The following is a 21,718-nucleotide window of genomic DNA, read 5'->3' on the forward strand; positions in this document are numbered from 1 at the left end:
CTGAGCCATGCAGTATGAATCAAGTGATTTAGTTTATATGTCGAGTTTCACAAGTATTCACCAACTTACCAGTGCAGACCGAGTTCAAACTACTTGGAAGTGATCAATATGGACCGAGCTTTTATGTCTACCGAATGCATGATGATGCCGAGCATTGACTGTGGATGCCGAGTATCAGAACCTCATCGAGCTAATCTTTAGAACCCAAGTTCCTGCAGTTTGGGTCAACTTTGTGTATTTTTTGTAAACTTGTAATGTAGCTGACTTTGTTGATTTGTAAATTGGATTGGTATATATGTAAGGTATTGTATCACATCCAAAATATAGTATGGAAGTAATGTAACAAGTAGAGAAGAGCAGAAGTGTGAAATACAAGGCTACAAGCAGTATAAGGAGCAGCATAGATTTATCTATCATAGCAAGGTGATCATTACACTCAAAGGGATCTCATTCAGCAAACCAAGTTGCAGATCAGAGATCAGCCACTGTTTCATCCTAACAGGTGGATCAGTTAAATCCTTTCACAAGGTAGACTTAACAATCTTTTGCAATCTTTTGTAAATCTCTTTACCAAGTGCATACTTTATTGTATGTTTGTAAATCCTTTTGCAAGGTGGACCTAGCAGTCCTTATAGCTCCTAACAGGGCAGGGATCATTGTAAGCCTTAATAGGCCAACTTTATACTGCAATGCTAAAGCTTGTGGATATTATCCCCACCCCAGTTTTACTTTTTATTTGGAAGGTTTCTAGGTCACCAAATTGTGTGTCAAAGTGTTATGAATGTTTAATGTTTTCAGTTTCTCATGGATGCAATTAGATCAGATTACTCATGAATGATTAATTGGTAAATAAGGATTAAGTTTTCTTAGTTACTGATTCACCCCTCCCCTCTTAGTAACTTAGCCTATCATATATATTTCCAACATGTGTCAAATGTGTGACTCCACAACTCATACATCGAGTTTCATTTATCAAAGAGAGACTCGTAGGTGGTTCAAATATTCTTCAAACATCATTAACGTCTCACAATAACTCAAATTTCCTTTGTTCATGCAAAGGTATTTGATAGATCTTTTGATTAAGCCTATATTATGCATCACATAAGATCATCATCATATATCAAGGGGCAGGCCAATTAAAATCACAGTCTCGAGGTATATTCATGAATCACAATTGTCTTGACTGCTACAATTTATTAATTACTGAAGAATCCATCTCAACATGGTTTACTCCCTCTCAATCAATATGATCGAGATCACCAAAGGTTGACTGAATCATATCCTCTATTTTATCGCTCTCTTTCAAGTTCCCTCTAATGAAATGTCAGGCTCCCTTTGAATCTCAATCTCCCTCATCCTGCAGTAACATTCTCGGAGGGGAAGAATCAAAGCACATAGCTCTTATAACATAAATATAAATAAGAATGTTAACATTAATTAGAATGTTAGTAATTTAACTCATTCCTATTACTAACAATAACATAAATAATTTTAACATAGCTCTTTAGTTTATATTTCCAATAAACGAAATAAGAAAACATAATACTCAATCTTTATCTTTTATACTCCCATGATGAATCTCTTTATATTTTACAAAATTATAAATTGTCATAATTTCCTTACACTATCGAATATCTACCATAATATGTTAATAATGCAAGGAATTAAAAATATATAATTACGTTGTACTATTTGACATATCATAATTATGTTCAAGTTAAATAAGAAAAAATATTTATGAACATACCTCTTGAATTTAAATTAAAGATGCATTGAATATGTTGTTACCTGCATCGATGCTCATATGCATGCACTTCGTGCGATGTCTTTACGTTTCAATGGTTCTGCCCATCCTTACATATCACCTTTACCTTTCATTATTTCACATTATAGCCCAGTTCATAGTGGGTCACCTTTCCACATGTCATGCTAGGTAAGAATTTGTATGGTGACTTATTTTTCACCTTGACATACCCTTTGATTATTGTGTTACCAATTTTCACCATTACATATACGATTGCTTTTAATGTATATATCTTCCACACTCTTACAAGTTATCATATTGATCTCCTCAATCCTTTATATCGAACTTGATTGGATTGGTATCCGAAAGCTTATCTCTATATCACCGTAAACCCTTGTCTTAATATCTTTGAAGGTTTCATGATTGATGGTGATCTTGCCTAAACTCACTTTACATGATTTATATATTGAGCCCTCACTTATTCATTGGTATGGTCTGCTGCATATGGTTTCGAAATGCTAAATAAATTATACTGATCCAGATTTAGATTGAATGCAAATTTCAGGTAATCTCTTCTTCATACGGTTCTTTCCCGTGATTTGTCTTTCTACTTATAGGTTTGTTGTGTACGGTTAAGGGTCTTTGTTCTTCCGTTTCGGTCGATTAATGATAGTATATACTATTCCCTATATTATGCACGTCCATGTGCAATATCCTTTGTGATGTTGAGCTACTATTTCCTTTTGCAGCTTATCATGGTGCTACATATGCTTCATACTCTAGTGTAGCTTTAATCTTGTTACAGTAATTGCTGAAGGTATTACTAATAGCGTAACTGCTATGTTTTCTGACTAAATGTCATTTCTTCAATTTGATTGCTAACTGGTCCATGTCCAACCCCTCATCTCCATGGCATGGGATATTTTATATTTAACTAGAATTAATAGTAGCTTGTAGTTTGTGGTCACAACACAACACATCATTTGGATCTCAATTCGCAGCAATATTTTGATAATTCCTTCCAATTTAGTATCTTAATTCTTTCTAAATGGTTTATTCCCATCTTCGATGCCATCCTTTGACTTTGGCGATGATTGGGATAATTTTTGTCTTTTCTTGAGGAAGCAGGATAGAATCTATAACAATTGCATATCCATAGATTCCATCATTCACAAAATTCAAACTATATTAAGTTTATTTGACACTTCCGAAATAATATCGTATGAATCTGTTTTAGTGCTATGTGTAATATTGATAAAGTCAGAGTATACATTCAGTAGACAATATATTTAAAAATAGAGACTTCGAACACAAACAGGCTGAAGAGACATTTATGTTTTGACAAGTTCTCCGAGTCTCCTTAATGTTATTCATACCAGACTAGCACAATACTCAGAAACCCAATAAATATTTTGCAAACACCGATAACATACATAAGTGCCTCTACTGTCATAATACAATGTTCAAGATTTGTTATGATATCAACACACTCCTTCATATATCGACACGCTCCTTCCTTTATGGTATCATGTGATCCAATCTGAAATATTTAGAATCGTAAATGTTAAACGGTCACAATGATATTTATGTAATCAGATTCGATTATAAGTTCAACTTGTCGCTTGCCAATCATTCCATAGTAAAACAACACATCCATCACTACATAAATTCCTAATAGAGCTGTTGCTTCTTTTTATGAAATGTGTTTACTTCCTTCTCCATCACTTGCTTTATTTTTGCAACCTTGGTCTAATACCATGTTAAGTAACATGGATCATTTCTACAAATGTAATTACATTGTCATTGTTATAGATATTTTCCAAATGCAGATTTGAGGACTCATAAATATGAGAGGAGACATGTCTCATGAAGAGACATGTCTCTATAACTAATCATCATTAGTTAGTATATTAATAATATAAATAACAATATGTATAATATATAAATTATTATATATATAATATAATATATGTAATATATATATGATATATACAATAATAATAATATATATATATATATATAAAAATATATTTATCTAATGATGATTTACCATCAATAATGAATCTCATGATCATATGAATCTGACTCTAACTACAAACTTAACACTTCCTCTTAGTTAGGAAGGATTGATATAGAACATATTATGTTCTTGAATATATGAAGAGATATCATCTCAGTATGATATTCCTAAAATGGCATATTAAGGATATCAACTTAAATCCATCAACACACACACACACACACACACACACACATATATATATATATATGTATGTATGTATGTATGGAATCGGCTTCGATTTTACAATGAGACTAAATTTCTCAACAGTTTTATCCTTTGCAAAATATGCCCTTCTCCCATAGATTACAAAATCTAATCCTTCCCTCCTCCGTTACATTGTGAAATGAATTTCCTTTATAGTCGTCTCCATATTCATTTGTAACTACTTCCATAACTCCTTCCTAACTACCTTTTTGAAAGCAAGTTAGCACTTACCCAACTTAACAACAAGTAAGCCCAAAATATAAATTTTAGTTACAATAAGTGACATAAGTTACTTTTATAAAAATATAACTAACCAACTTCGAAGAAAGGTCAACTTATTGAAGTTAATCATATCCATCAACTTTATCTCTAATTCTTTTTGAAAACAAGTATGACATTGAGCACTACTTATGTTGTTCTTTTGAAGCCACATACCAAGAATTGGTGGAAGAATAGGATGTCCAAAATCCGATCCTCTCCAATGAAATTTGTGTTACCTCACTTGTCTGTGTGTTGCACCATTCTTTTCATTCTACCCAAAATAGGGGAAGGAAATTCACAAAATGTTGTTTGATCTGGCTGACCGGCCTGCCAAAATCATTTGTTCAATGTGTCTAGAATCTTTTCAGCAGTTACATTTTGTGACTAACATTATACTTTGACACATGCATTCTCATTTTCATTGTGCCTTATATATGCTTCCATATGCTACATGTATGTCTTGAAGACCATTTCCAAGTACTATATGTAACAAAATGATCTCTTTGCAAAATTGTTGTGCGCCTTCAATGGATAGAGAGAATGCAAGCAAATGTTAAACTTCGCCCTACAACTTACAATTGTATTAAACCGAAACTTTATAATTATTATTCAACAAATATATTATGTGTATCTCATTTGGTCATTGCCAGCCATGAGATGATATCTCATGAGGCATATGGTTAACTAATTTAGGCTCTCTATCCATAGTTCAATGTTTTTTCTCTCACTAGCGTACTAACTATAAAATCCAATAAAATCTTCCTTCTTATGAACTTTAATGTCTATTCATAAGTCCAGGAACATCTCATTTGGCACAACATTGATGATCCGAGCAGAGGTCATGGCAGCTGGCTTTACATATAGCGATCACATTTACTTTAAAACTTCTAATGCTTTTTCAACAAATCCATTTTGAGCATACACAAGCACCAATTCAATGAGATGACATGTCTTTGAGACAAAATGGTTCGCAATCTTCTCCTTGATCCCGGGTTGCTCATCATAACCTATGGCCTATAGATTCATTGTCTCTTCACAGTTTCCACCTATCGTTGATACTGTGATATTGATGATAAGAGGCGGGCCTTAACTAGTAAATCAACTAGACTACAGCCACTACCAAAACGGTTGCAAATGCAATCTTTGATGAAATCCCTATTTTATTAAGCATTGATAAATGTTCATACCTTGTTTCATCATTTCTATAAGCAAGTGTAATACGGAGCTCACACCCCCCTCCTAAACCTTGAAGTACCCGTCCCCAAGATGTCCCTGCACTGAGTACTTGAATACCCAAGCACCCCCACCTCCACCATTCCGCAACCATGTTGCCGTTGGGACGTGTACTTGAATTTCTATTTCAATTTTGATTTTTGAATGTTACTATTGGGTATGTAATACGTTACTATGTTCAATGTCAATGGTTCTAATTCATGTTGCAATTTTGCTATGTTCAAGTATTTTAATCTGGTATGTTCTAGTGAACTACTGAAACATCATTTCATAACTAGCATTTCAAGTTCTATATGTATACTATACAAGACCCCCTCTCTGGCCAATCTTTCCCTTGCCGCCGTCCCCCCGCCATCCCGAAAATGAGGCCCATTTTCCCTGCATCCTGGAAACTCGTTCCGAAGTACGATACATATACAAGACCCCTCTCTGGCCAATCTTTCCCTTGCCGCCGTCCCCCCGCCATCCCGAAAATGAGGCCCATTTTCCCTGTATCCTAGAAACTCGTTCCGAAGTACCCTCGTACTGGTGTAACACTGCTATAAGCTGTGAAGGCAGTAGGATTGCCTCATAGTGGTATATTGTTTCAATTCCCCCACCCAATAGCAACATGTAATCATGGCATTCCATTCTTTGACATGACATCTCTTGGGGCATTTTGTCAAACAATTGATGCACATTGCCTGCAGTTCCACACATTGCGTACATGTTTATTGGAGCACTCGACTATATTATCTAGTAAAACTCCCTCAAAGATGAAAGTTTACAACCTATTCGAAAGCTCCAATTTTGGTACGGTTTGAGTATAGTGGATGTCCATAGAATCCACTTTATGCCGCTGTTTTGCATTGGCTCAGAAGTTCTGAATGCCATTAAACTAAATCTGTTGAGCATATCTTGCAATCATAAATTCCAGAGGATAGCATTTCTTTGAGCATTTCACTTGCTTTGTTCAAGCTTCATAGTTTGAGTGCACGAATGAGAGCGCATTTCCAACTATAATCTCTGACAAAATAAACACCCACACATTGTGCTTGAAAATTTCTAAGATTTATTCAGCAAATTCAATTTGGTATGAAACTGGCAAAGTGACCATGTTTATTTGAGGTGTCTTGTATGTAATTTCTGTGAGGTCCATTATAACTGTATCTTTCAATGCCTTTAAATTTTGGACTTCACTCTTTTTTTAAAGATGTTCTTGCATTTCAAATTCAAAACCGTTCCATGTGTGGGGCCTACTCACATCATTTAGTGAGATAAAATTTTCTTTGCACATTCTGTCAGACAAATTAGTGGCATCGACTATGATTCCATGTTTGGCATGTATGTCTATATGGGCTTTTGTAACTGTAATATTTAACAAATTTTCTGTACCAATATGTTCTGATATGAGTCTGTTTGCATCCTTAAAAACTCGCCTTTGTTCCCCACATTTTGCATGCCTGTCACAAATTTTTTTATGTCCTTTATAACCTGCTATTTGCAATTGCTTGGAAGATTCTGACTCATGCTGCAACGATGATATCTCTGAGAATCTTCCGTGCAGAGAGTCTTGAAATTTCTTCAATGGATTTGGGCTTTTGTTGTGTTTTCTAATTTCAAAACTCACAACATGGGTGAAATCGTTCTTCGCACCACGAATGTTCCGTTCATCTGTAATTTTACTCCCTAAATTCACTTTTCACCATTTACAACTTACTTTTGCACTCCATGTTCACCTTTCACTTTGTGAATTCTGATTTCACAATGCATAACTCACATCCTTCATCAGCCTTTTACCATTTTATAACTTCCTCCACATTTACTTTTAACTGATGGAAACCCTCTACATTCACTTTCCAAAACTCATAACCTGATTGTGAGTTATGAATTTTAATTTCATAACATTTATTTTGTCACAATCACCTCTTTCTCATTTCTCCATTTTTATTTTTATATTTAAATTCCTTCCCAGTCGGATGGAATGATAAGTCTTCGAAAGAGGCAAGGTGTGAAGAAAAATAAATTTAAATTAAATTCAAATAATTTAAACTTGAAATTTTGACCAGGCATCAACAAGGGTAAAGTGACATAATTTTAAATTTGAGTGTTTGAAAATTGGGGCAACAAAGCAAAAAGCTAGTAGGAATAACCGAGTGCTCTACTAGTTGTTTAAAAGTGTTAGGCTTACCTGCTCAGTTCTTAGTTTATTCTACATTTACCTGTGATGATTTATTGAATGGAAACTTCGGGTTCAATGTTTGGGAGTGCTGATAGTCCATATGTGAATATTAATGAATTGTGCTTGTGGTAAATCGATAGCTGGTTATTTCTAGCACACATTGTATTGAGTGATCTTAATTTCAAGAAATACATTTTCCATAGAGGATTATTATCCCTTATAGGAAATGCATGTACTTTTTGCTATGCTTAGACCAGGAAAAAAAATGAGAAGCGGAACTTGCAGGCTGTAGGATACACCAGCCTTTTGTCTTTTGTGATTGGAACATTGCTGAGGAACCATCTTCCCTTTAAAAGAAATTTTGATTCCTGTGGTTGATGGAAACTGTGCTATTATATAGAGTACTTGATTGGATAGAGACTTTGTTGTTTTTTACAGGTGAGCTTCAGAAGTTATTGGACACAGGCCCTTTTGGAAGTTCTCCGTGGCCATGGAGGAAATTTGTCAATTAAGGTAAAGATTTCATTTCATGTTTTTAAAGCTTCTTCTGCTCCTGCCAATGTTTAGTAATTTCATTAAAATTGGTATTGACAAGATTCTTTCCAGGATCTAAGTTCCATGACTGCCATTCGCAGTGATGATATTATCAGTACTTTGCAGCCATTGAATTTGATCAGGTCAGTGTCTGTGCTGTCTCACTGTTGGTGTGTTTTGTGTGGGTCATTCTGTGATACACTTATTTACTGCCTTCTCAAGAAAATACAGACACAAAAATAGAAGTACTCAAAGGTAGCATGGATAAAAGAAAAAACTAGAGTCAAATATACTTATGCATATGTCTTGATGGAACATGAATATAGACTTGGTGAACCACGATTTTTTGTATAAAGGTTGCATAGATGGGGACATGACTGTCCAATACAACATACAGAAAACCTGACAAAATCCAACCACCGTAGCGTCCTCTCTCATTGGAAGCCTTGCTGTGATGGATCTCACAGATACCCATTTGTAAGAAGTCAAGACATAAAAGATCTTAACAACTTAACAACATGAAACTGCAAAACAGAAAGAGTTGAACACAGTTGCCAGTAAAAATTAATATATTAGCTCTCCATATATTAACATGCAACACAGGTGTACACTTGGATAAACACAGGCTAGCTGTATTACACATGCACATATGAACACACATATGAGCTAAAGTGAGTAGCCCCATGCTTTTTTCCTCGACAACCATTCACTGGCCTTACAATCATGTCATAACCATTTTGAAAAGAAGGGATGACTCACTTTATGTTGAATGCAGTTGCTGAATTGTTCGTAGTATTGTCATTCCTTAAATATCTGTTATTGTAGGAGCTTTTGCTTTGATATCTACTCAGTTTGAGCATGTTGCACCTTGTTTTACTTTATTATTCTAGAATCTTTGGTGACACAATTGTCAAGTCTTAGGAGAAGTCCTGCTTCAGTTCATTTCTATATGCAGCTTTTGAGGCAGAGCTCTCATACATTCCTTAAGAAAATGGAAGCAATTGGAAAATTAATCACAAATAACAAAGCAAGAAGGGGAATATTTGAGGTCTTCCACTACAATAAAAGTCTTGCAGCAAAAGGGGCACTTTGTCATGAACGTCACCACGACTGATTTAGTTTGACTAAATGAAGATGGTGTAGGGTGTGGAAAATAAATTAATGGTTTTTCTTCTTAATTTGTAAGGTAACACGTTATTAATAATCCTTGTCAGTATTCCATGGTGATGTAAGGATGTGAAATTTTTATTATTCAATATTTTCCAATTGCTTTAGTTGCTTTTACAATTGATATTTTCTGTTACTGTAGTGTAGAATTTACTAGCAAACATTTTAGGATGTCGATAAGTAAGAGTAATGTTCCACAGCAAGTCAAATTGTGGTATTGCTATCAAAGGGGTCAATGAATTTGACTAAAAAATGACACAGTTGAACCCTATTAGTAATATCACATTTTTAGGATGTTGCCTTTGTGAACTTTGGGTCAGTTTTGAAATTGGTTCTAGAAAGTACACCGATCAGCAACATCTATTGATGATTAACATTTTAATGGGAATATATGTGGATCGGCCAGCAAACGAAGCAATTGAAAGTGATAGAAGCAGATATCTACAAAAAACTCCTAACTAATCTTGAATCCTAGAGCTAGTCAATTTTTAATCGTGGTTCATGAAAAGGCCGTTGACACACTTTGCATTTAAAGTGTATTACAATCCCTAAAAAATGGTAAACAATGTAAAAAAAAAATTATATATACCTATGAAATGATCCAAAAATTTCATGAAATTGATGAATTGCTCATAAATAGGGTTGATTCCAAGACAGGGGTAAAGTCAGTGTAGAACTATGTAGGCCATAACAAAGTAATTAAGATAATTAATATAGTTGTTAGGAAAATACATATACCAAGAGTCACGACGGTTGGTTCTTGTAATCAATAGGAGTGCTATATGTAGGGTTAATTGGGAATTGGAATGGTATGGTAATATTGGAAACATTGGTATATTGGTAATGTAATTCCTTGGTACAATCAAGAAAGTGATATATTTCCATTTCTGTGCAATGTGGATGTTTCGTTTATTACTGTAGTGTCATGGTTGTATTGGCATATAGTTTTTATGTATAGCTTCCATACTTGGCATAAGAACCTCTCCACATTCGACATATAACTACTTCCATGCCTCGCACAGGAATCTGCCATATTTGGTAGATAACATTTCTGGTACTGTTGCCCAGTACAAACCCGAGGCCTAGGTAGACAAGTGGAAAATTGGAAGCATAATGGGCTAACCTTTCGACCAACAACCACTGATAACTAATACTAACATCAAGTAAGAAGAAGTTACGAGAGAAGATCAACTGACACAAGATCTTGTTTAGGCGTGGGACGTGGCAATAGACCAATACGTACAGCGGGATGCAAATCAAAGGGCTCTCCCCATTGGCACAGTGTGGATCAAACTCTATGTGAACAAAGTTGTGTATGATCTCCGTTGAAGTCTTCCAAGTTTCTTGCAGGAAGGTTGGTGGAAGTGGAAGAACAAAGAGAGGCTATTCAAAGGGAGCAAAGAAGGAAGTAGGTATGACAAAGATTTTACGAAAGGAACTGCACAAAAGAGGAACCTAGAGACACAAGTACCCGTAGATCGACCCCCAGGTCCCGCAATTTATGCCCCTCCTTCCTAATAAAAATAAGAGACACCAGAATGAAACACATTTGGAGGATAGCGAAGAGGAGGCAAGGCGATCCTTACTGATACAACAAGTGGAAAAGCGACGGAGACTGCAAAATCTTGCCCAACAAGAGGACAACATTTACATAACTGACAACGAGTACCAATAGGAAGGGTCTTCAAGTAGGAGTACTATTGAGGAGCAACCAACAATTGGCATGATACTGAATAAAGAGGACACCAACCTTTGGGAAAGAGAGTCAAAGGAAACAGAGCACTCTTGGCAATCCAAAGACGCAGACGAGGAAAGAAGTTTGGAGGGGGAAGTACTGGAATTATTTGAGAATACAGTATGTAGAATAAAAGGACTAGTCATCTAAGAGAGTAGCAATAGGGCACACAAAACCGAAAACCCCTAGAAGTTGGCAATACCATTACCACCAAAATATAGCAGAAGGTGATAGAGGAGAAGTCTCACAGCCCAATAATACCACCAAATGTATGTCTAGAGAGCGAGGAGGAGGGAACTCCCAAAGCGTGAACCTTCAGAACACAACAAGAAGGATGACAAACACACTAGACAAACAAAAACTCCCAAAATTTATGGGGAAAGGAACAAAAGACCCTACACATCATTGTAAAATATGCGTAACCATTTGGGAGAACACATGGCAGGAGGATGAGAACTATTGGTTAAAATCATTGCCTGCTACTTTATGAGGCATAGCAATCGACTAGTATACTGATCATCCATTCATACAAAAGGCAGCATGGGCCAACACAAGGAAGTCCTTTGAGGCAGAATTCAAGTGATTGAGAGATGATGATGAAGTTGTGGCAGAAATATACTACACACATCAAGGAAAGAATGAAAGTGTTTGAATCTGTCATTGGAGGTTGAAAGAACTAGTAGGGAAGCTAGACAACAAACCAATAGATGAATTGAAGGAAAGATATAAGGAGGCATGTAATTGAGCCATGGACATTGAGAGTGAAAACAAAATGACGAGGAATAAAAAAAGACTGAGTGATGGCAGCAGCGATGAAGAAAGCAAAGGGGAGTCGAAGACAATTCAAGCACTGCATAAAGATATGATGTGAATGATGGAGAAAAAAAAACCAAAGAAGGCAAAGAACTTTGGTGTACTGATTACTGAAATAAAGGGAACATGAAGAGTAACTGTCCAAAAAAATCATTTTTTGACATCTCCCAAGTTGTTGTACACTCCCGAGGGAATGTTTGTACAACTTCAAGGTACGAAGTAGGCAAGTAATTCTAACCACCGAACGGGCCACACCACCACGAAACACGACTTCCTATGCCTCCCCAAAAGGGTATCGGAACAATAGGCGTGGAAGCAACAACAATAATAACATGCCACGAAGTTGTATTCAGTAAGATACGAAGGGTTGTCCAACAATACAATGTCAAAGATGTAATGAATGGGGCACTTGCTTGTGAATGCCATAATCAGCAAAATGGCAGAAACAAGCTATGCCAATGGTGTGGTCGGGGAAGCACAAGGATGCCAACTATCTGAAGGGGAAGGCAATGAACATGTTGGAAGTAACAAAGCCCAAAGAAGAAATAATGGTCATTAATAGACTTCAAGCAAAAAAGGCTTTGAACCCCGACCCTCGAACTAAAAAAGAAAGATTAAAGGAAGCGCATATGGTATTGGAGGAGGAAAAAAAATGCAAGTAGGAAACAACAAGTCCCTTGATACGTTCGGTGTTGAAAATTAATATAATAAAACAGTTGTTGCAAGCTACTGTACCAATAAGGGTGGCTGACTTACTAGATGCACTGCCCCAACTAAGGGTAGCAATTTCAAGGACTTGAGGAAATAACATCAACCATAGAGGGGATGCACCATGAGAAGAGGATAGCAATAAAAATATTTTGCCTTCGGAACCTCCAACGTCGAAGCCAATGCTATTCACAGTGGGAATAGAGGGGACCCCTGCTATAGTGGAAATAGAAATAACGGGTCACAAACTCACAAATACCATTGTGTATGGAGGATCAAGAGTCACCATACTTCCTCAGGAGACATGGAGAGCCCTAGGCAAACCTACGTTGTGGCTGCCTATGTATCTAGTGGGGGCATACCAGCATGACATAAAACCACTTGGTACGATTATGGGCCAAAAGGTGATAGTGGGGATACATCAGTTTTTCCTAGACTTTTCAGTCATTACCTTAGAGAAGAAAGGGTGCGACGCCTTGGTAGAGAAAGGCTAGTAACAACCAAATCCAACCATAACTCAAAGAAGAACACTTTGTCCATTTAAAGTGCAAGAAAGAGGTATACTATTGATTTGTGGAACCAAACAGTGAGCCATGAGTTGACACTTGACTCAGAATTGGAAGGAGGGGAGTATTGTAGGAGTGGAGAAATGGAACCCAACAGGGAAGGAGTTTCGAGGCTCAGAAGTTGTTTTGAGGATGAGACTACTTCCTTTGAAGGATTGTTCCATTGGCAAATGGAGGAGTATAAGATATTCCAACCAAGTTTCAACATGCTTAAAGTTGTTGAAATGGAAGAAAATGAGGACACATACCCAATGGAGTACAAAGAGTATAGGGAAGGGACGACCAGATAGATGACACGCCAACCCACCAATTCAAAGAAGACAAGGAGGTAAACTAGGAGCCAAATATAACATAAATCAATTAGGGTGATCAAAAGGAACCAAAAAAAATATTAGTAGGAGATGATTGGGATCTAATATTAGAGTTGAATTTAAAATATTCCTACAATATAAAGTTGTATTTGCATGGACATACAAATATCTAAAAGGAGTACTGCCAAAACTATGCGTACATAGACTACCCTTGGTACTTGGTGCAAGACCGGTATGAAAAAGATTGTACCACGTGAATAAGAATTATGCAACAAATGTACAAGAGGAGATTATGAAAATGTTGGAGATTGGATCATTTTCGAAGTTCAAAAAGTGAGTAGGTGTCCCCAATCCTTATATCACTAAAGAAGGAAGCAAACCAGATTAGAATCTAAGTAGATTTCTGGTGTCTAAATGTAGTGACAATCAAGGATTTATTCCCCATTCCCTTCACAAACAATGTACTCGAGGAGGTGGCAAGGCATGAAATATACTCGTTTATGGATGGGTTCTCCAGTGATAACTAGATCAGTATACCAGAATAAGATAAATTAAAAACTACTTTTGTAGTATGAGATGGAGTATACACATATAATTGGATGCCATTTGGGTTTTGCAACGCCCCTACCACATTCCAAAGGATCATACTTCACGTCTTCGACAAGATGACAACACATAATTTCAAGGCATTCATGGGCGATTGGTTGGTATTTAGTAGAAAAAAAACCTATCTCTCAACATTACGGTAATGTATAGAGCTGTGGTGAAGAGTATGTCCGTCATTGAATTAAAAAAATGTCAGTTCATGGTTCCACAAGAAAAGTTGTTGGGACACATTGTCTGCAAGGAAGGATTAAAGACCGACTAGGACAAAATCAAAGCTATTACAGAAATGGAAGACTCTGAAGATGTAACAAGGGTAAATTTCCTTCTTAGCCATGTGGGTTACTACCAATTGTTCATCAAAGGGTTTGCAGAAATATCCTTGCCCCTCGAGAAGCTCACAAGGAAGGGAGAACCATTCGTATGGGGGACAAAGCAAAACACTCTATTCAAGGAGTTAAAAGCAAGATTGGTAGGAGCACCAATCCTTGTCTATCTTGATTGGAGCAAGGAGCTCCATGTTCATGTAGATGCTTCTAATTTTGCCTTTGGGGATACCTTGGTGCAAGTAGGTATGAGAGGATTAGACCATCCAATATACTTATCTAGTCGGCTACCCTCAAAAGTAGAAAGAAACTACAACACGACTAAAAGAGAAGATGTAAGCATGGTGTACATAGTACAGAAATTCCGACACTACCTTCTCACGACACATTTCACCTTTTATGTGGATCATCAAGCACTATGGTACCTCATAAACAAACCAATAATACAAGGAAGAGTTAGTAGATGGTTCCTCTTCTTGCAAGAATTCACATTCAGCATCATTGTACAACCTGACAAGAGCCATGTCATGGTAAATGATTTGCCAAGAACCAAATTTGGGGAACCAGTAGATGGGATGAACAAAGATTTTCCAGATAACCACCTCTTTCGAATTGTAGCACTACTAGCATGGTACAAGCACATTGGGAGATATCTGTCTATGGTGTCACTTCCATGAGATATGCCAACCAATCAAAGAAGGAAGTTGGCCCTAAAAAGAAAAACATTCCAACTTATTCAAGGACTGTTTTGTAAAATGTGACCAAACCATGTACTTTATAGATGCGTAATGGAAGAGATCCCCAGTGTGCTATGAGAGTCCCATGAAAGCCTGGCAAGTGGACACATGGGGTTTGATGCCACAACTCAAAAGGTGCTCTTGGTAGGATTACGGTGGCCAACACAAGATACAGATGCAAAGAAGTGAGTAATGGGTTGCAACATGGGCCAACGCAAGGAAACCTCTTAAAACAGTATTTCATGCCCCTATTCCCTTCACAATTCCAAGGATTATTTGAAAGATGGGGAATAGATTTTGTGGGTCCCCTAAGGACGAGTACAACCAAACATTGTCAGTACATTTTGGTAGCCACAAAATACCTCACCAAGTGGGCAAAGGCAAGGGCACTTCCAGACAACACGACACTGAGTACTGCTTGATTCTTGTATGAACAAATTGTCACCAGATTTGGGCTTCCAATCTCAATCACTAGTGATAGAGGCGTACATTTTGTAATCCAAGTGGTATGGGAAATGGCTGATGAATTCTGCATATTCCCCAGTTTGTCTAGCCCATACTACCCACGTGCGAATGTGCAAACCGAAGCCACCAACAAAATACTTGTGTCAGTCCTCTGTAAGACTTGTGCAGTTGAGGAAGGCAATTGAGAGGAAAGCCTACCTACCATACTATGGTATATCGAACCACGTACAAAGCAACAACGAGACATACACCTTTCCATATGTATGGCCAGGAGGCAGTAGTACTAACAAACTGCATAGTACCAAGCCTCAAAGTGGTGGTGGAGAATAGATGGGGAGAGAAGGATAGTCTAAGAGAACAACTGAATAACTTGATAAAATTAGGATATAGACAAATGATAGCTCAGTGCGCAATGTAAGTGGCACGACGTTAGAGAAAATTTTGCACAATAAGTACCTCTAGAAAACGAACTTTTGACCAGGTTAGTTAATTCCAAATATAACGGCCTTAACGAAATCAAACCAACAAAATTTAAAGTTTGTTGGCTTTAGCCCTATAAAATCAAGGAGGTAGGAAACAATGGGGCAGTGAAACTAGCAGCAATTGATGATAAACCGATTAAAGAACCAGTAAACAGAGCCAAAATAAAGATGTATCAAGAAAGGATAGATCATACAGTAGGAATCAACATGTTGGGATGCGCTACTAAAGGCGATTGGACCATTTCCCACTACAGAGAACTAGAGGAGGATTTAGTAATCACAGAAGAACCCTACAAACCCGACAATGACTAGGATAAACCTATAATGCATCTGGAAGAATGGTTGGTGAGGAAAAAGGTACAAGGAATAGCAATTCTAAGGATACACAAGCATGTCACAAATGCCCTGTTTGGCCCCTTGAAGCTAAGGATTAGTGTCAATGGCTACTCGAAAGTAAGAGAACCCTATGAAGCAAGAAGAGAAGGATTTTTGGCATACGACATTGACAAGGAAGCAAAGAAGGAATAAAAGAAACAACAACCACGGGAAAAGAATGAATCGGAAGAGGATGCAAAAGAAATTGACTTGGAGGAGTATGGTGCAACATTAGGACATCACCTCAAGGCGATAGTGACGAAGGGCCACACCACCCTTACCAACTCACAACGAAATCACAAAAATATGGAGACAAAGAGATGATAAAATGCTTCACAAAGCATACTTTTATTATACTTGAAAATTCTTACAACATCAACAATATGACATCATAGATATGAATTCTTCCAAAAGAAGTTTACAAATGCTTCAAGATAAGAGAAATCCCAAATAAAAGCTTCCACAAGAAGAGTCTTCACACATCAAGAGCTAATTGACCAAAATCTTCCGCCAAGAGAACTTCCACAAAGAAGAGATTCACCAAGAAGAGACTTCCTCTCAAGATCTTACTCACTAAGATCTTTCAACTCCAAGCTTGCTTACAAGAGATTACACCGTGAAAGCTTCAATACAAGAGCTTACACTTGAAGAGCTTAATTACAAATGCTAATAAGCCTTGCTTAAATTGGCACTTACCATCAAAGATGTTATAAACACAACCAATGTGGGATAAAAGGTAAAGACAACTACTTAAAATAAATATTAAATTCCCGCCCAAATACAACTAAGCACCACCATGTGGCCCAATTAGAAAATTACACTTCTTTTGTGGATCACAACAAATATTAAATACATGATTTAGGGAACTTTCCACAAACTTCTAAGAGGCCACCTACGCACCTCGATAAATGGAATGACAAATATTTTCTTGTTTTTCTATTTATGCCACCTATGCACTTTGAAAATAGAAATTCCTCTTTTCCCTCTTTTTCCCACTTTTTAAAAAAAATTATTAATTTTATTTCTATTTTCGTCACTTTCTCTCTCCTCTAGGTTTTTTTGTTTTTTTTTGTTTTTTTTAAATTTTGATTACACCCCCTTTTTTGTTCATCCAATAGTGAAAACAGATGACCTATTTATCTGTGAAGGGAATGGCTAAGTAAATTAACTAATTGAAAAATGCCAAAAAGCAAGAGCTCCTTAGAAAAAAAGACCCAATGCACTATGGTGGGTGGTCCTGAACCAAACAGAACCACCAAGAGTAAAAGGATAGGAGGCGACATGGTACTAAAAATACGAAGGAAGGTATATAGATGATAGTTACAAGGGAGTGTTGCCCTTGTTAAGCATCAATGTTGATGGTATTCCTATGGGGGAGTATTCTAGCATTATTGGAGACATGATATAGAGGTTGTGTGTTGCATTCATGATAGAGTTTGTCATTGATGTCAACATACTGGTTATTCCGTGAAGACTGGTAGTGCAACAAACAAAGTTTGGTTTTGCAAGGATCGAGGAATGAAGTTGAGCTTATGTGAACTTGAGGATATGTTCTACAAAGTGTTGTGATTCTACAATTAAGATCATGTACGAAAATATGAAGACAGTACAAAGTTATTAAAGATATAGTAAAGGCAATGTTCAGAAAGAGTTCCTATGTAGTAGTTACTGTTGTTTGGATTGTATCTTGTAACAGAGATGGAATCTATTCACGCGAGCTTGGATAGAGGTAGAAGACATGAGAAAGATGCGGTGATCAAATGCACACATCGAGATGAGCATCAACTGAAGAGTTATGAAGACTGTGAGCCTACCCGACAGTTGTTTGTAATTGTGAAAGTGTAAAGATGTAATGTAATGTGAAAATGTAATATCTTAAGTTGGTCCTATATTATTATTGTGAATTGGAAAAGCCTCAAGGCCAACTCAATAATTTGTTTAGGACTCGGTATAAGGAAAGATTATTTCCTTGAGGTAGAATGTGTAGAGCGGTGAGATTCAGTGTAGTTTTGTTAATGCAAGTATGTGAACTTATATGAGAGATATAAAACCTGATAGGGAATATCTTTTGATCAAAGAAGTGTTTGGTGCAGTGATGCACGGTGAGCTTACAAGGAGACTGTATTTGGCAAAGAAGTTATTGTAGACAGTTGTATATTGGTATTATTCTGAGAAAGATACTACTAAGGCTAGTTGTATAGTGAGTTCAGTGGTCTTACCTTGAAGTTGTTTGGACGGTGGGTCCTTCTGTCTTCCACAACTCTTAACAAGGTTGGCACAACTCCTAATAGGGTTGGAATCTCCTAACAAGGATTGGAAGTCTCCTAACAAGGACTGACATGTACTGAATGTATTCCATTGACTCCTAATAAGGTCCATCCTCTTACAAGGAACTTATATATTAATACATCATTTTGGGGTACCACCCCCACCGGGATTTTCCCATTGACCAAGCGTTTCCCTAGTTAACATTTTTGGTGTTTTTGTGTATGGTGATCTTCCTATCATTGTTGCATCTACTGTTTACATGCTTTGGAATTAACAAGGATATTGAGAGTTCTAATTGCATAAATGATTCATCCCCACCCCCCTCAGTTATCTTGGTGGACTTCACTTTCTAACAATTGATATCAGAGCATCAAATGCTTGAATGAAAGATCCCTGATAGATGCCCTTGCTGATCTGCTATAGTTTTTAAATTAATAAACTATATTTTTCTGTGATTTCTTTGATGGTCTTTGAGAATAGACAGAAGTTGCAGAAGGTTTTGTTTTTGTTTTTTGTTTTTTGATAGTTTTCACAATAGTAATGAATAATGAACAATAAACATGAGAGGAGACTGAAAATAAATAAGAACATAGAGCCAAATCAGAATTGCTATAAATCGTACCAGGCAGATTTCTGATTTATAAAGCCAAATAATAAATCCAATGCAGTTCCAAGGAGCTTACATCCAACAATGATGCCAAACTGCTGCAAATGGCAGCCGTAAGACTGCAAGGAATCACGTCCCAGTTGAAAGAATCAATCTGTAATGCTGAAACCATAAATCTGCAACCTGAATCCACAATAAAGAATGGTATACTCTATCCCTGATAGCAACGCACACTGTCTGAAGAATCCAATGCCAATAATTGCTAAGGGCTACGTCCCAGCCAATCCAGAGCCTGGGGTTTGCGTCCCAGATGAAGAATTGCTCTCTCAGAGCCAATTCACAAAAACAAGTTTTTCAATATGCAAAAGATAATCTTAGAATGAAGCTTCCATCTCCTTATAACCCCCTCTCAATTGCAAATCGAACCCTAAGTGTCTCCAAGTGGTGTTGTGTAGTGAAAATGTTATAATTTCTTATTTTAAAGTGGTCATGTTACTAGAAAATGACCTTTTTCCTCAAAGATAGAATTCCATTCACTGAAATGCCCTGACACCAAAGAGAAAGATTTAGAGAATTTTGAGACCTTTCCAACGAGCTATCACACCATAGGATGCGCATCCAGATGAGGCCAAAAAACCCCTTATTACTCCAAAATGGCTAAAACTTAACCTTATTTAATTTATTTAATCACCAACTTAGGAAATATTTAAATATATTAAAATATTTTCCAAATGGTCCCAAAAGGCCCAAAATGACCAATCAAACATGAATCTGACCTTGTCACCTGTCTGTGACTAATGCCGGACAAGATGTGTCAACTGGTAGTCCATCTCTAAAATCTAGGGATGCTCCTAAAAAGTAGGAGACAACCCCAATCAACCAAAATGGAGTCCCAATGACTCCCCTGCTGTGTGCACCTCTGAGAGATCTGTCACTGAACTGGGAGTTCCTCCTAAAAAATTGGAGATGCACTCTAAGTCTCCAAAACGTTCGCTGAGGTCTCCAAATGCCTCCTAGACCACTCCTAGTCAATCCCTACAAATTAGGAATCCCTCCTAAATTGTAGGAAACTGTTGTCTACTGCTCCAAAGTACTTGGGAAGGTCATGCATGACTCTCAAAGTCCCTGGGTTGGTTCCCTCTATGCTCTGCTAGGCTATGGAAACCAGATAATAAACCAACCTTGCTAGAAATGTTGTCAGTAAGGAGGGGCAAAAATTGGGGCAAAAATTGGGGACATGACATTGAAGGAAGGGCTTAACAACTTAAAGAGATCTATGGCATAGTTCAAGAAAGAAACTCTTAAGTTTGATGGAGTTAACTATGATAGTTGGAAGGAAAAGATGAAGACGCATTTCCTATGCATGGGTCTAGGTTATTGGTTGATTACTAAGAGTAAAAAGGTTGTGATTGAAGAAAAATGTCTTGAAACTTGTACTTAATGTAATGTCCCCTTTTTAGCATTCATAGCATGATGTTGTCGTTAGCCTATTTCCCCACGGTCTCGTAGGCTAACCAGGACATCAAAAGGGCTTAGAGGCCATTTGGCCTAGATAGTTTCAGTTGCAGGTCTTTCTGAGGGGTTTTGAGGCAACTTTGGGCATACTTACTATTTATAGTAAGTCATCTTGAGCATGGGTGGACATCCAGTGGCAGCGGTATGTCGATGGTAATTGTTTAAAATCGGCAAGAAGTCTTGTTTATCATTGATAAGATTTGTTTTGCATTGATAAAGCTATTTTATAAAATTAAATTTAAATATTTAACTTTGTTAATACATAGACTATAGTTTGTGGGAAATAATTAAATTAAAAGAGTCCCTTTTATTTTATAACACATTGGAGACATAAGTTACATAAAGGGAGTTATGTTTTATCCCACATTGAGAAAACGAAGGATGGAGCTCTTGTGAGAACACTATAAAAGAAATGGAAGAGCTTCTTTTAAGCATAGTTGGAAATATCAAAGAAATTGGAGAATTTTTTGGAGGTTATGTCTCAATAGTTGAAGGACGAAATCCCTTCAAGCTGAAAATCTTAACGCCATTGAAAGATATGGTCTTGAGATTCAACAAGGTAGCAATCCGAAAAAGCAGAAACGAAAAAGCAGTCCGAAAAAGCAGGTGGAAAAAGCGAAATCGAAAAAGCAAGCGGAAAAAGCGGAACTGAAAAAGCAAGCGGAAAAAGCGGAACCGAAAAAGTAAAGCAGAAGGGGCAGCATTGAAGGAAAATTATTACAGCCATCTACAACCAGGTTCCCTTGTTAGTATTGTTTTTTTTAGGGTATTATAAGTTTCAGCTGTAAGTGTGCATTATACCAGCATTGTCATTTTGGTAATCCATGTAAGTTCCAAAGTC

The 21,718-nt window shown here is 37.0% G+C and overlaps 1 protein-coding gene across 5 annotated transcripts in view; it reads left to right on the forward strand.

Moving 5' to 3' along the window:
- LOC149571189 (histone acetyltransferase of the MYST family 1-like) overlaps positions 1–21,718 on the forward strand; it is a 256,088-nt gene that overhangs the window by 201,406 nt on the left and 32,964 nt on the right. For 4 of the 5 annotated variants that reach the window (XM_089812762.1, XM_089812765.1, XM_089812763.1 and 1 more), the window contains 2 exons: positions 8,104–8,178; positions 8,272–8,342. In XM_089812762.1, the coding sequence (XP_089668888.1) occupies positions 8,104–8,178; positions 8,272–8,342 (146 nt within the window). The remainder of the gene's footprint in view (positions 1–8,103; positions 8,179–8,271; positions 8,343–21,718) is intronic. The other variant, XR_016359776.1, reaches the window with a different exon arrangement.

Source organism: Cupressus sempervirens, chromosome 2, assembly GCF_028749045.1.
Source record: "Cupressus sempervirens isolate cs-2001-9-10 chromosome 2, ASM2874904v1, whole genome shotgun sequence".
NCBI lineage: Eukaryota > Viridiplantae > Streptophyta > Pinopsida > Cupressales > Cupressaceae > Cupressus > Cupressus sempervirens.